Genomic DNA, 16,142 nt, shown 5'->3' with positions numbered 1-16,142 from the left:
TCATGTGGATCTCCTGTCATCCTTGTTGCCCGCCCAATTAGCATCACAAAAAGCTTGAAGTTGGGAGCTGGTTGAATGAGTAATGAAGAGTCCTTGATGTAAGGTGGTTTTGACATATCGAAGAACACGCTTGCAAGTTGTCCAGTACGTGGTTGTTGGTGAAGATAAAAATTGGCATAATTTATTCACAGCAAAAGCCAAGCCTGGACGAGTTAAACAAGCATATTGTATTTCCCCCACTGTTTTCCTGTAAATCTGGGGATCAACCAACGGTTCACCTTCTTCAAGTTGCAAGTTACATGTGCTAGCCATAGGATACTTGACAATGTGGCATTTTTCATGTGAGTAATGGCGAGAAGATCCTGAAGGTATTTTTGTTGAGAAAGAATACTACCATTACTGATATATCTAACTTCGATTCACAGGAAGTAGTGAAGTTTTTTGAGATCTCGCAACTTAAATTCTTTGGATAAATGAGTGATGCATGTACGGACTGCATTTGAGTTACTCCCTGTGATGATAATATCATCTACATAGACAAGGATATAAAGAACATCACTGCTTTGTTGTTTGATAAAGAGCGAGGAGTCAGTTTGAGAACTTGCAAAACTAATGGTTAGAAGATAAGAACTGAGTCTGTGATACCAAACCCGTGGGGCTTGCTTAAGGCCATATATTGATTTTCTCAATTTTTACAGATAATCAGGACATCGTTGATCAATAAAGCCTGGAGGTTGGGACATATGTACATCTTCTTCTAAATTTCCACTGAGAAATGCGTTGGAGATGTCCAATTGTTAAAGAGTCCATTTATTGAAGACTGCCAAGGAAAGAACAACTCGGACTGTTGTAGGCTTGATAATCGGACTAAAAGTGGCATCATAGTCTATTCCCTCAACTTGATTATAACCTTTGGCTACCAAGCGAGCCTTGCATCGCTGTATGCTTCCATCATGATGGTGTTTGAGTCGAAAAACCCATTTACAACCAACAATATTAGAATGTGATGGTTTAGGAACAAGTTCCCATATTTGGTATTATATCAAAGTAGTGATTTCAGAGCTCATAGCCTCTCTCCATGCGGGAACTTTGAGTGCTTTTGTGTAGCATGTTGGTTCTGAAAGAATAACAAAGGAAGATTGAACTAAACAGAAATGAAAGTTAGTGTCTTCTTCTTGGGATTTTGTCTTAGAACCATTGGATGAGTGCGTCCAGGTGGTTGTGGTTGCTCAGTAGTTAGAAGGACATCCAGTTGCTGCTCCGAAGGAGAATTAATTTGATCTTGAGAAGCACTAGGAGATAATAAGCTAAAACCAGAATTATTGTTGTAAGAAGAATCAGTAGAATTATGTGAAAGTGTCGAAGAGGATGGTACATTTGAGTCGGGTTGCGGTATTGACGCATTTATTGTGACCATAGGAGTACAATTAAATTGCTCTAGAGGAGTGCCTAGGATAGAGGAATCAAATAACTTTTTCTCCTTATATAAAAAGCGGGTCTCATCAATATGAACATGCATACTAAGATAAATTTTACTATCGTGAGGATTAAAGCACACATACCCGTGATTGTCCTTGGCGTATCCGAGAAAAACACAAACTACAGTTCTATAGGAGAACTTGTGTTGATTGTAAGGTCATAATAAGGGATAGACAGTACAACCAAAGACACGAAGAAATTCATAATCTGGTGAAGTGCCATGAAGTTTTTCAAATAGTGAGATATGTTGAAGCACTTGAGTAGGGAGCATGTTAACTAAGTACGCAGCAGTGTGCATAAGGAAGTTCCAAAATCTGGATGGAACTACAGAATGTGCGAGAAGGGTGACGCATGTGTTCACTAGGTGTCAGATTTTCCTTTCAACTTGACCATTTTGCTGATGTGTATGAGGACAAGTAATGCGATGTTGAATACCATTTTCCTTCAAATAAGTATTGACCGTACGGAATTCACTACCCCAATCTGATTTAAAATTAATAATTTTGGTTTAAAACTGTTTTTCAACCAATATGTGAAATTCGACAAAAGTAAAGAGAACCTCATTTTTCTGCTTAATTGGAAATAGCCAACAATACCGAGAGAAGTCATCCACAGATAAAACAAAATATTTGTCTCCATAAAAAGATTAGTTGGGAGCTGGTTGATAAGTGGGAATTTTGACTACTTATTAGCGTCTTTTAGCTTTCGTTTTAGTCCAAAAGTGTTTAATTGTGTTCCCGAAAACTGATAAAATATGCTTAATTGCAGGAATATTAGAAAATGAGCCTCCAAGATGAAATCCAACTCAAGAAGGAGTGATCTGAACTCAACGACAAAAACACACATTGAAGCTTAAAGTGCGGACCGCAGAACATCATCTGCGGCCGCAGATTGTGTAGAAGAACTTATCAGAGATCTGTGAGAAGTGCGGTCCGCACATGAAATGTGCGGTCGCAGAAGCTAGGCAAGAGAAAAAGTTCAGAGAACCTGCATATCAAGTTCAACGGAAGTGCGGACCGCACAATTATTGTGCTGCCGTAGAAGATCAGCTACGCGGCCGCAATTGCATTTGTGCGGTTCGCAAAAGAGCCATGTGCAGCCGCACTCAGAAATGTGCGGATCGTAGAAAAAGAGAGATGCGGCCACGGTTCCGAATTGTGCGGCCGCAAAATTCCAATCCTGTCAGGTTGAAGTAAAGTGCGAACCGCACATGGAATTGTGCGGTCGCAGAACCTCCGAAAGGGCATTTTTAGGTCAAGTTTTTGACATCAGCAGCTACAGCAGCTGTTTTTCTTACTCTCTTTAGTAGTTTTTGCCATTTTGAGCTTTTTGAACATAGATTTCTTTATTGTAATTATCAATATGGATTTAATTATAATTTCTTCTATCTTAAGCATAAGTAGCTAGATTTTCACTAGGGTTGTCACCCAACCTTAGAGTGTAAACTTAATGGGTGTTTGATTTATTGCTTGTTTATGGTTGGATGTTTATTATTTAGCCTTGTTCTTGCTTTTAATTGTAGAATTAATGATTGCAAACATTAGTTCGTGCCAATTTGACTTGGTCTCTACTTGAAAAAGAGAGACTTAGTCTAGGAAAACTTGGCTAACAAGAAATTGGGGTGAATCAAGAGATTGATAGTCCCAATTAAAGGGTTGAATCTAGAGATAGTAAAACCCGACTTAAGCTTTGTATCAACCGTTTTGTTCAACACCCATTTGAACTTTAGAAAGACAAATTGGGCAAAGTCACTCTCTGACTGAGAGGCATTGAGTGGGTACTCAAGTGTTGATAGCTATAATATACCCCGACCAATAAAACAAGCTTTAAAGTTTATAACTCGTTAGGCAAATACTCAGGTGAAGGTCATAGCCCTAGGCCTTTTTATCATTTGAAAAACAACAAAAAATAATTTCTTAGTTTCATTACTTAATCTTGCAATCTTAAATTAGAATAGACATAGAACAAGCATCAATTTGTGGAAGTGTAATTTGAGATAGTTCGTACTCATACACTGCAATTGATACTCCTAAATCCCACGTATAGCTCCCTGTGAAATTCGACCCCGACTCCTTGTTGGGTATTACTATTGCAATCGACTGTTTTATAACCTTGAATTGAGGTGTGAACTTGGACGAGAATAATTTTTGGCGTCGTTGCCGGGGAGCAAAAAACTAATTTAGCTATATATTTGATTTTGTGTGTGAATTGTCTTCTTTTCCTTCCTTGTTACTGATTTGTGTGAATCAATTGTAGGTACCATAATGGTAAACAACAACGATCAACTCGGAAACATGCCTTTGGGGGATGTGGATGTTGAAGATGACCAAGTTGAAGAGGTTCCTCTTGAACCTCAAGAAAATAGAAGAAGCCGAGCACCTGAAGACAATGTCCCAGTTCCATCTCCACCTCCACCAAGAGCGGATCCACACCGAGTGTTTCCAAATGAAGGGTATGCAAGTGCCATTGTCCCGCCTCGCATTAGGGCGGGCAACTTTCAAATCACGAATGTAATGCTCACATTGTTAGAGCAACGGGGATTCTTCACCGGGGCTCCGAGTCAAAATGCATACAAATACTTGGAAGGGTTTGTGGACACTTGTTGGGGGAGTAAACAGACAAACGTCTCCGAGGATGCTTTATGGTTGAGGCTATTTCCTTTCTCTCTACGGGGGAAAGCCTTGGATTGGCTAGAAAGATTGCCTAATCACTCCATCCATACATGGGATGAATTGGCGGAGAAATTTATTTCCAAGTTCTTTCCTCCCGGACATATGGCTACTATTAGAGAATAGATTCTAGCATTCAAATAAGAGCCCAATGAGTCGTTGCATGAAATATGGGAAAGGTACCGAACTATGGTCAAAGAATGCCCAAATAATGACATGATGGAGGCTATGATTCAACAAACTTTCTATTGGGGGATCAATACGACCAATCAGTGCGTGGTTAATCAACTTGCCGGTGGGAATTTCATGACAAACGCCGTATGCAAAAGCTTGTGAGATGTTAGATGAAATGGCGGATACTTCTTCGGCATGGCAAAGTAGAGCAAATGTTCCTCAAGGTGATCCGAACGTGATTTACCTACATAAAGAATTGCATGACCATGGGCAAGCCATTGCTGAGTTGACCACCACAATGAATCAATTAGCCAAAGCTCAACTTCAACAAGTGCAAAATCCTAAGCAAATCAATGCCATGGTATGATGGTGAACAAAATAAGGCCCAAAGGTCCACAAGTGCAAAACCGAGTGGAGAATTATATGCAAGAAGATAGTGGGTTTGATCAAGATGAATCTTACAATGAACAAGAGGAGGAAGTGCAATATGTGAACAACTTTCAAGGGAAAAGAAATAACTCTCAAGGCCCGAATCAACAACAATGGCGACCTCAAGGTAATCAAGGGAATTGAAATTCTAACAACCAAGGTAATTGGAATGGTGGCAACAATCAAGGGAATTGGACAATAATCAAGGAAATTGGAGTGGCGGAAATAACCAAGGCAATTGGAGTGGCAATAGTCAAGGATATTGGGGAGGCAACAACCAAGGGGGATGGAACAATAATCAAGGCAATCAGAGGTCGGGTTTTCAAAGGCCCTTGATTTATCAACAACCAATCAACCAGCCTCCTTATCCTTCCCATGGTCCAAATTCTTTCAACAATGAGATGGGGCGAATTAAGAACATGTTTAAGTAAATGATGGAGAAAAATGCCGACTCCAATGCCCAACTTGCCTCTCACAATACATCTATCCGAAACTTGGAAGTCCAGATGGGGCAAATCTCTTAATCCATAAACACTTGTCCTAAGGGGGCACTACCAAGTGACACAGTGGTGAACCCAAAGGGTGTAAACAACACGGGACATGCCATGCCCATTACTACAAGGAGTGGAAAAGGTGGGGATGCACCCACCTCGAATCAACAGAAACTTGAGGATGATGAGCAAGTGGTTTAAGAAGATGAGATCCCGGACAATGTGGTGAAAGCAAATGAGGAAGTGCGGATTGATATTGATGACAATGTGGAGGAAGCTCAAGAGAAAGTGAACCTGTCTAGGGATCACATTTTTGACATACCGGAACCGGTAGTGCAAAAGGCTAAGGCACCAATGCCTAGGCCTCCTCATCCATATCCTCAAAGGCTCGCTAAGCAAAATGGCGAGAATCAATTCAAAAAGTTCATTGACATGATGAAGAGCCTATCTATCAATGTGCCATTGGTTGAAGCCTTGGAGAAAATGCCCGATTATGCAAAGTTTATGAAGGATTTAGTGACAAAGAAGCGATTAATGAATTTTGAAACTATAAAAATGACTCATCAAGTGAGTGCAATTGTGCATTCAATGGCTTCCAAGTTGGAGGATCCTGGCGCTTTCACGATTCCTTGTACCATTGGGAGTGCCGAGTTTGCAAAAGCTCTTTGTGATCTTGGGGAAAGTATCAATTTGATGCCCTATTTGGTTTTCAAGACTTTGGTAATTGAGCAACCAAGACCCACATCTATGAGATTACAAATGACCAATCGTACCATGAAGAGACCATTGGGAGTGATTGAAGATGTATTGGTTCGTGTTGATAAATTCATTCTTCCGGCGGATTTTGTCATTCTTGATTATGAGGTTGATTATGAGGTTCCGATTATTCTTGGTAGACCTTTCCTTGCTACGGGGAAGGCTCTAGTTGATGTTGAAGTCGGAGAACTTACCTTCCGGGTTGGTGATGAAAAAGTAGTTTTCCATGTGTGTAAGTTCATGCGGCAACCCAATAGCAAAGAGATGTGTTCTTTCGTAGACTTGGTGACCGGTGTGATTGTTGTCACGCCCCAAACTCGGGGAGCGCCCAGCACTCAACCGAGTGAACCCCGCCGAGCAAGCCTATTAGATTTTCTTCTACCCAAACTCATCCATGAATAAGGATAATACATTTTTTGTTAATTGGACAATAAGGTGATCATGTCTACAATACCAATTCATTACCATTAGTTACTTCATTAATAAGTCTAAAAACACGCACACACACCCCTTCGTGATTCAAAGTGGGACAAGTGATTTAATCACAACATAACCTGTTTAACATTCCCAACACCCATACACAACCCACACTAAGTCTATAGAGCCTCTAAAAATACCAAAGAATACAATGATAGTTCCGGAAACAATGCCTCGGCTATACCTCAAAATACGATAACACATACAAAATAAAAGATGCACAACCCCGGAATGAGATGGGGCTCACCAAGTCAGCTGGGAAGAATGGGCACTGCTATTACTGGTCAGTATCCTCCACTATAGAACCACCTGCATCCATTAAAGATGAAGCGCCCCCAGCAAAAGGGATGTTAGTACATGTCGAATAGTACTGGTATGAATGACAAAACACCCTCTTAAATAGAATGATAAATAATACGAGCAAGTACAATCATAATATCAGTGAAGCCTCAAACAACATCAAAACTCAAATTAGGATCAAGGCAATGTTCAAATAAATTTCCAGATTTTAAGTTGGGAGGTCTTTAGTACCAATATGGCACCATTCACGATTCCAATATTCACAATACCAATACCACCGTAGTTTTAGCATGGAGTCCGATCACGACCCGATCGGCTAGGCCATCTCATTAAAGACATCAACCATAATCATAATTTCCAGCACAATCACCACCATGTGTGCGACATGGCGTCCGATCATGACCCGATCGTCTAGGCCGTCTCAATAGAGACATCATCCTTCTTATACCAATCATCTCATTTCATACCTCTTTCGCATCTTTTCATTTCTATGGCACTAGTGGCCACAATTATAAATTCATTATTGGCACGTCGGCCGTATTTAATATTTCATGCTCACATTTTTCACTTTCAAACATCATCATCATCATCTACAACAAGGCATTTCAAATCAATGTTTCTAGCACACATGTGAACAATTAAGAGTCTTAGGCACATAGAGGTTCTTCACAAAATTTGGCATAATGGCCTTCGTTTGAACTTGACTTGAAGCGACAACATTATTAATGCACATCCCATACTTTGAACATATTCTCAAATGATAACAAAACATGATAAAAACATTTTGGGGATGCATATTGTACATATATCTTTCAACACAAACTTATTCGGAATAGCCACTTTTATAAGGAACAACTCGGAACTTACATAAATTACATGAATACCATGAGATTTAATTTTAGGAGAGGAGTTTAGCCAACGTACCTCAATGGAGCTTCCTTAAACTCTAAAATATTCCGGAATTCTTAGCAACTCCAATCTATTTGAGAAATATAACAAATTGAACCAGGATTAGGAAGAGGATCATGGTTCTACCTCATTTGAGCATTTTATCAAACACTAGGTGTGCATTAAGGTTTCAAGTTCCTTTTATGGAGGATTCCATCATCCCACAACCCATTCTTTACCATTTTTAGCTCAACAATCTTCCTACACCCTTTGATAACACATGCATGCAAAATAAACAACTCGCATACCCAAGAATTATCTTACTAATTACCCATTCTTAGATAAATTTCGAAATTAAGGACTAGGGTGTAGAATCTTACCTCTAGGATGAAGACCTAGTGAGTTTTCCTTGTTAATCTTCAAAGATTTGAGCAAGAATTGAAGGACAATTTGTTGAAGATCACTCTCCCACTCTAGGGCACTCTCTCACCCTCAAAATATCAGATTTTAGCTCAGAAATGATACAAATCGTCTATTTAACGAAGTAGGTTCGGGTTATAATACCCAAAAATGAAGCTCCGGAAAAGGGTATGCGGTCGTATATGCGATCGCATAATGCTTATGTGGTCCGCATAATAGGCAGCTCCGGAACTGAGAAAATCTAACTCGATCTGCGGTCATTATACGGCCTGCAGACCTGTTCTGCGGTCGCATAATGCACCGCAGAACTGGTCTGCGGTCGCATAATGTGCCGCAGATCCTCCCTCCGAAAATCTCAAAGCTGGATATGCGATCAGAGTGCGGGCCGCAAAATGGTTTTGCGGTCGCATAATGGGCCCCGAAAATGACATAAAAAATGGCCCAAAAGACTGTCTCACTCTGCGGCCATTCTGCGGCCCGCAGAGTGATTATGCGGCCGCATAATAGGCCGTAGAAATGTCCAATTCTACAAAAAATATTTCTTTACTCCCTAGTGCATTGTTCAACCCAAAAAGTCCGAGCCGCGGCGAGCAAGAAACATTATTTTTCCTTTGCGAAATTTTACGGGGCCTTATAATTGTAGATGAAATAAGTGATGTGATGAATGTAGATGATACATTGGAGGCCGTCTTGCTCAACTTTGATGATGAAAAAATGGATGGCTTCATGGAATGTGTGAACTCGTTGCAAGGAATGGGGTCATACACTTATGAACCCCGCAAATTGTCCTTGGATCCTGAAACTAGGACAACTTCTCCAACAAAGCCCTCGATCGAGAAGCCTCTTATCTTGGAGTTTAAGCCATTGCCTCCACATCTTCGGTATGAATTTCTTGGCCCTTCTTATACTTTACCAGTTATTCTTTCATCTTGTTTGACTAACGTGCAGGTAGACTCTTCATTGGCGGTGCTACAAAAGAGGAAGAAGGCTATTAGATGGACATTGGAGGATATTCGGGGGATAAGCCCCGTATTTTGCATGCACAAGATTAACTTGGAGGAAGTGCCAAGCCATCTATTGAGCATCAAAGAAGACTCAATGAAGCCATGCAAGAAGTTGTCAAAAAGGAGATCATCAAGTGATTGGATGCCGGGGTTATCTATCCCATTTCCGATAGTTCATGGACTTCTCCGGTTCAATATGTCCCAAAGAAGTGGGGAACGATGGTGGTCACCAATGATAAGAATGAGTTGATTCCTACAAGAACGGTGACTGGGTGGAAAGTGTGTATGGACTATCGTAAGCTCAACAAAGTCACAAGGAAGGACCATTTTCCACTTCCCTTCCTAGATCAAATGCTCGATAGATTAGCTGGTCGTGCTTTCTATTGTTTTCTTGATGGGTATTCCGGCTACAACCAAATTCTTATTGCTCCGGAGGATCAAGAGAAGACTACTTTTACATGTCCTTATGGTACTTTTGCCTTCAAATGGATGCCATTTGGGTTGTGCAATGCACCAACGACTTTTCAAAGGTGTATGATGGCGATCTTCACGGACATGGTGGAGGATTACCTTGAAGTCTTCATGGATGACTTCTCGGTGGTCGGGAATTCTTTTGATGATTGTCTCGCAAACTTGGATAAAGTGTTGGCAAGATGTGAAGAAACAAACTTGGTGCTCAATTTTGAGAAATATCATTTCATGGTCGAGGAAGGCATTATCCTTGGCCATAAGATCTCAAAGAATGGCATTGAAGTCGACAAGGCAAAGATTGAGGTGATTTCTAAACTTCCACCTCCAACTTCAGTGAAAAGCGTGTGAAGTTTCTTAGGTCACACGAGATTTTACCGACGTTTCATCAAGGATTTCTCTAAAGTGGTGAACCAGTGGTGTAAGATTTTGGAGAAAGATGCTAAGTTCCACTTCAATGATGATTGTATGAAAGCCTTTGAATTGCTAAAGTTCAAGTTGACTACTACTCCCATTATTACCGCTCCAAATTGGAGTGTTCCTTTTGAGCTCATGTGCGATGCAAGTGATGTAGCGGTAAGGGCTATTTTGGGGCAATGCACCAACAAGATTTTTCATCCTGTCTACTATGCTAGTAAAACCATGAACAGGGCCCAAGTCAACTACACCGTTACGGAGAAAGAGCTCCTTTCCATTTGTCTTTGCTATGGAGAAGTCCCGCCCGTACTTGATGGGTGCAAAAGTCATTGTCCACATGAATCATGCGACACTTCTCTACCTTATGAGCAAGAAAGATTCCAAATCTTGGTTGATGAGATGGGTGCTTTTGTTGCAAGAGTTCGATATAGACATCCAAGACCGAAAAGGAAGTGAAAACCAAGTGGCGGACCACTTGTCTCATTTGGAGGAGGAGGGGAGGCTGCATGATGGCCTTGAAATCAATGACTCATTCCCCAATGAGCAACTCTTAGCCATTTCAATGAAAGAGGTTCCATGGCCGGATCTAGAAAAGTTTCTTGTGAGTGGTATCATCCCGGATGAGTTTTCTTCCAACCAAAGGAAGAAGCTCAAACGAGATTGCCAAGACTATTATTGGGATGAACCGTACTTTTTCGGATTTGTATGGATGGAGTGATTAGAAGATGTGTACCGGAGGAGGAACAAGTTGAAATTCTTAGGGCTTGTCATTCTTCACCATATGGTGGTCCCCATGGTGGAGCAAGAACGGAGGCCAAAGTGCTAATTTGTGGTTTCTATTGGCCCACCCTTTACAAGGATGAAAGTAATCTAGTTAAGCGTTGTGATGAATGTCAAAGGGCCGGTGAAATCTCAAAGAAAAATAAAATGCCCCTCACCACCATTTTGGATATTGATATTTTCGATGTGTGGGGTATTGACTTCATGGGTCCTTTATTGAGTTCTTGTGGAAATACCTACATCTTGGTCGCGGTTGATCATGTGTCCAAATGGGTTGAGGTCGTTGCTCTACCCAACAATGAAGCGAGAAGTGTGGTGGCATTTTTGAAGAAAAATATTTTCACAAGATTTGGTACTCCAAGGGCTATCATAAGTGATGGGGGATCGCATTTTTGTAACAAAGCTTTCGACACCTTACTCACCAAGTATGGTGTCACTCATAAAGTCACAATTCCCTATCATCCACAAGCAAGTGGTCAAGTGGAAGTCTTCAACCGGGAGATTAAGAGTATTTTGTCCAAAACAGTGAATGCTAATTGGACGGATTGGTCCAAGAAACTTGATGATGCTTTATGGGATTATAGGACGGCTTACAAAACACCTATCAGAATGTCTCCATACCAGTTGGTGTTCGGAAAAGCTTGTCATCTTCTGGTGGAACTTGAGCACAAAGCCATGTGGGCTTTAAAGAAGTTGAATCTTGAGTGGGATATCGCCGCCAACTTAAGGGTGGCACATTTGAACGAGTTGGATGAGTTCCGATATCATGCATACACAAGTTCGTCCTTATACAAAGAGAAGATTAAATATCTTCATGACAAGTGCATTTGGAATAAAGAGTTTAAAGATGGTGATCTTGTGTTGTTGTTCAATTCGCGGTTACGGATGTTTCCCAGAAGGTTAAAGTCTAAATGGAGTGGCCTGTTTGAGGTTGTGGGTGTGACACCCTATGGTGCTTTGGACATGAAGAATAAAAATGATGAGGTATTTAGAGTCAATGGTCATCGGGTGAAGCATTATCTGGGAAAAGTTGGTGATGGCCACGTCATGGCGGTAATTCAGTTCAAATGATGGTAATCTAGGTCGTGCCGCGACATTAAATCAGGCGCTTCTTGGGAGGCAACCCATGTCTCTTTTCCTTTCTCTTTTTTTACTTTTTCTATAGATAGGTCTTATTTTGTGCTAACTGGTTTTGAAGTGTGTTGCAGGAATGAGTGTGCTATGCAGGAGCTGTGCTAAAAACAATTGGCTATGTATGGAAAAAGTGCGGACCGCACAATTTTGAATGCTATAGCAGAAGTCAACTGCGGTCGCACAATTTGAGATGGGAAAATGCAAACAATCTGAAGTTTATTTGTCAGAGAAATGGCCAAAGTGCGGTCGCACAAGGAAATCTGCGGACCGCGCCAACATCTGTGGTCGCACAGCTAATTATGCGGATCGCAGATCAACGGAGGGAATTTGAGCAATAGGCAATAGAGTGCGGACCGCAGAAGGAATTCTGCAGCCGCACTCGTCTCTTGAACCCTTAGCCAAACCCGTTTAGTATAAATAGTAGCCCTAATGCTACTGTTGAAACTTTCCAATCTCTGAGAAATTAAAACAAAGCCTAAAATCTTGCACACAATTGATTCAATCATCTTCCACTTAATTGAGCATATTTGATCACTCCTTAACACCACTTCATCACTGGTATGTTCAAATCATTTCTAAGATTCTTAAATTTTCTTAGTTTAGTTTACAATTTGTTAGTTATTTTAGACCATTTGTCAATTTCATATCTATGTGGGGTGTGAATTGTGTTGGGTAAACTCCTAGTTGCTATTTGGAGAATGGGTGTTTGGTTTTTCATGTTTAAGTGCTACTACATTGTCCAATTTGTGCATAAAATCGAAACCCTAAGATAAGGCTGGCAAGTGGGCCGGTCCAGGCCCGGGACCGGCCCGGGACCGCGGGCCAAACGGGCAAACGGCTAAACGGGCCAGGACCATTTGGTCCGGTTTTAGCGGGCCTTGTTCGGTCTCATGGGCCGGTCCTATGATTTGGGCCCGTCAGGCCCGGGACCGGCCCAGTCCCTTAGCGGGCCTAGCGGGCCCAACGGCTATTTTGTTTTTTTAAAAAAACCGTTGGGCTATTTATGAAATAGCCATTTAACCCCTCAATTTTGTTTTAATCCCAAACTTTTTATAATTACACTTTTTATACCCCATCATTATTTCATTTTTTCTTACAAAATCATCAATCTATCACAATCTCTCTCTAATTTACTTCTATAATTGCTACTATTGCTTACTTTATTGTTACAATTTGTGAAATAATTGTGAAGTTGGTGAATTGAAGTCTTCAACGATAATCAATTTCCAACAAGTTGTTCGTCAATTCGGTAAACTCGTTCCAACTCTTAAGTTTTAATATTATAATTTTGTTTGTTTTATTTACTTTGCTTGATTAATTAAGATGGTTTATTCCTTAAAAAATATGTTTAGTAAAAAATAAGGGAAAATCGAAGAGTGGTGAATCTAGTGGCCAATATGTTCCTCCTCCACTTCCCCGGCTCCCCGACCCAAACATGTTACCCGTCCTACACCTCCTATTCTTGATAGCGATAATAGTTTATTACAATTTACCGAGAGTCAATTTTTTCATAATATTGCACCCGGTGAACAATTAAACCATGAATATATGAATGCTCTTTATGGTAATCCAACTATTGATGAAAATGATGATGAAGAAATAGATTTTGATGAAACGCAATCGGATGATGATACACCCACTAGTCCAACAACTAATAATAATCTAGATGATCCCCCGTCTGACCCTCCTATTAGTGCCCCTACTTTTTCTAGACAACCTCCTAAACGGGCAGAAACATCTCTTATTCGGCAATTTTTTACTCAACTAAGAGAAAAAAAATAGGGCTAAGTGTAAAACTTGTGGCAAAAAGTTAGTTTTTCAATATGTTGGAAGTGGGGGGGGGGGGGGGAACGAGAAGTTTGACTAGACACATATTGCTACACCCTCAAGATAAAGCTAGATATTTTCGTATGAAAGCTTTGGCTGAGGGGACAAGTGCACCTAGTCAGGCTGACCTTAGTACCGGGTCAAATCAATTTCAACCGGGAATTAACACTGTTATCGATGGTATTTTATATTATGATCCAAAAAAAGACCGGGAAGGATTGGCAAAAATGGTCACTGTTATGTGCTTACCCTATAGTTTTCCTTCTAACCCCCACTTTGTGCATTATATTAGAAAAATTTATAATCCTACTTATAAAGGTTTTCCTCGCACAGCAGTAAAGAGTGATATTTATAAATATAAACATGAATATGAACAATATTTGCGCTATTTATTTACTCATATAAATTGTCGTCTTGCTATTACAACTGATATTGGTAGAAGTGGTAATGACTGTGATTACCTTACTGTTACCAGTCATTGGATTGATGAGCATTGGATAATGCAAAAGCGCATTATTGCTTATAGAATAATTAATTCACGTCACACAGGGCAGTTTATTTCTAGCACGATTGCGGATATTTGTAGATATTTTTACATTAGTGATAAAATAATGTCAGTTTCAATGGATAATGCTACTAGTAACACAAATGCTGTAGCCTTGCTTACCACTATACTAAGTCCTGTATTTAGTAACATTTTTCATGTTAGATGTATTTGTCATATTTACCATTTAATTGTGGGTGATGGTATGCGAATTTTAAATGTTAAAATTGAAAAGGTTAAAATGGCTCTTAATTGGCTTTTTTATTCAAACCGTAGAAGTAGACTTAGAGAATATTTTAAAAGATGCGATGAATTTGGCCTAAGAGAAAGAAAGGTTCCTAAACCTTGTCCAACTAGATGGAATTACATGTATGAAAATTTAGTTATTGCATATGAATATAGAAACCCCATAAACTCAATGTTTAATGCTCATGTAAGTGATGATGATGAGCACCTTATAAATGCGGATTGGGCTAATGTTAAAATGCTTGTAGATGTTTTTAGAAAAATTCCATATTGCTACAAATAAATTTTCTGGGCAATATTATCCTACTATTTCTAACTGTTTAGTTTATATTGCAGAACTTGCAAATTTGTTTGATCATTTTTCAGAGGGTGGGGAAATTTATCAACTTGCTATTGATTCCATGAGAAAAAAGTTTTAAAAATATTTTTTCCCTATTCCTCCTATTTATGGTATTGCTGCATTGTTAAATCCTACTATGAAATTAGGAGGTCCTCAATTTTGGTATGAAACTGTTTATAATGGTTTAGCACTTGAAGATGAGGAGTTGTCTAAACTTCCGAACGCAATAGCCTCAATTAAAATAAATGTTCAAACTATTTATAATGCTTATCAAGTTGCATTAGATCATGCTAGACCAAATGTTCCAACTCCTTCTTCTTCTAGTTCTCAATCATCTAAAAGAACTGCGGGAGTAAGAGCACTTAGTACTTGGGCAGGGTTTAGGGGTTCTCAAGGTTCTAGTACTAGTGATTTTTCACAACTAAATGAGCTTGAAGTTTATTTGTCACAGGGAATTGAGGAAGTGAATCCCGACGGCTCCTTTAATATTTTGAAATGGTGGAAGGACAAAGAAAAATACTTTCCAATTCTTTCAAGGATGGCCCGAGATATTTTAACAATTCAAGCTTCAACAGTGGCATCAGAGAGCGCTTTCAGTCAAGCAAGACTTCAACTCGGTAATTATAGAGCGTCTATGAGGGAGATCTTTGAAAAATCAGTACTTTTCAGAGATTAGATCTGTTCGGAAAGAAGAAATTTTGGACTTGCTGAATCACAACTAGAGGTAGACGAAGCTTACGAAGAAATGCTAGCTGAACTTGCGGAGGATGATGCTTCTCCTAGAAGCGGTGATGAGCAAGCTTCATTTCCGCCACCACCAACGGAAATTCCTCCGGACCTTGAAGGATTTATGAAATTTGTAAGAGATACCATGTAAATTAATATGTAACTTGTATTTTGGCACATCTTGATTAGTTTCTTTTTCTTCTCAATGGTGGTATTAGCACCTTGTTGTGCTCATTCCATAGGGGGAGGAAGACTAAGAAAGATATTGCCATGATTTTTAATGCTATAATAAAAATATAACGCATTGATTTGAATATCTCTTTACAATATTTTTGTTCTTTTATATATCTTAAGCTATACATATAGTATAATATAGTATAGTATAGTATATATATATAAAAAAGCTTATATTTATACTATACTATATATACATCTCATAAGATATATAAGCTATATTCGATATACGTATATATCATTTTCAAAAATACCTTTGTTTTTATCATTAGATTTTTCAGCTGGAGAATTGATTTGCTCAATCTGAGTAATCCTATGATCATAAATCATTTGATTTTG

General features: G+C 39.6%; 2 protein-coding genes across 2 annotated transcripts; one reads left to right on the top strand and one right to left on the bottom strand.

Annotated features, from left to right (window-relative positions):
• LOC108948607 (uncharacterized mitochondrial protein AtMg00810-like) lies at positions 1-312 on the bottom strand. Its single transcript, XM_018777847.2, has one exon. The coding sequence runs from the start codon at positions 310-312 to the stop codon at positions 1-3; it is 312 nt and encodes a 103-aa protein (XP_018633363.2).
• An 11,115-nt stretch (positions 313-11,427) lies between these two features.
• Positions 11,428-11,966, top strand: LOC138905845 (uncharacterized). The gene is made up of 2 exons (XM_070194361.1): positions 11,428-11,805; positions 11,961-11,966. The coding sequence occupies exons 1-2, from the start codon at positions 11,428-11,430 to the stop codon at positions 11,964-11,966; spliced, it is 384 nt and encodes a 127-aa protein (XP_070050462.1).
• Positions 11,967-16,142: the final 4,176 nt, after the last annotated feature.

Source organism: Nicotiana tomentosiformis, chromosome 2, assembly GCF_000390325.3.
Source record: "Nicotiana tomentosiformis chromosome 2, ASM39032v3, whole genome shotgun sequence".
Classification (NCBI taxonomy): Eukaryota; Viridiplantae; Streptophyta; class Magnoliopsida; order Solanales; family Solanaceae; genus Nicotiana; species Nicotiana tomentosiformis.
The sequence above is the reverse complement of the archived record's forward strand: the minus strand, read 5'-3'. Positions and strand labels throughout refer to the sequence as shown.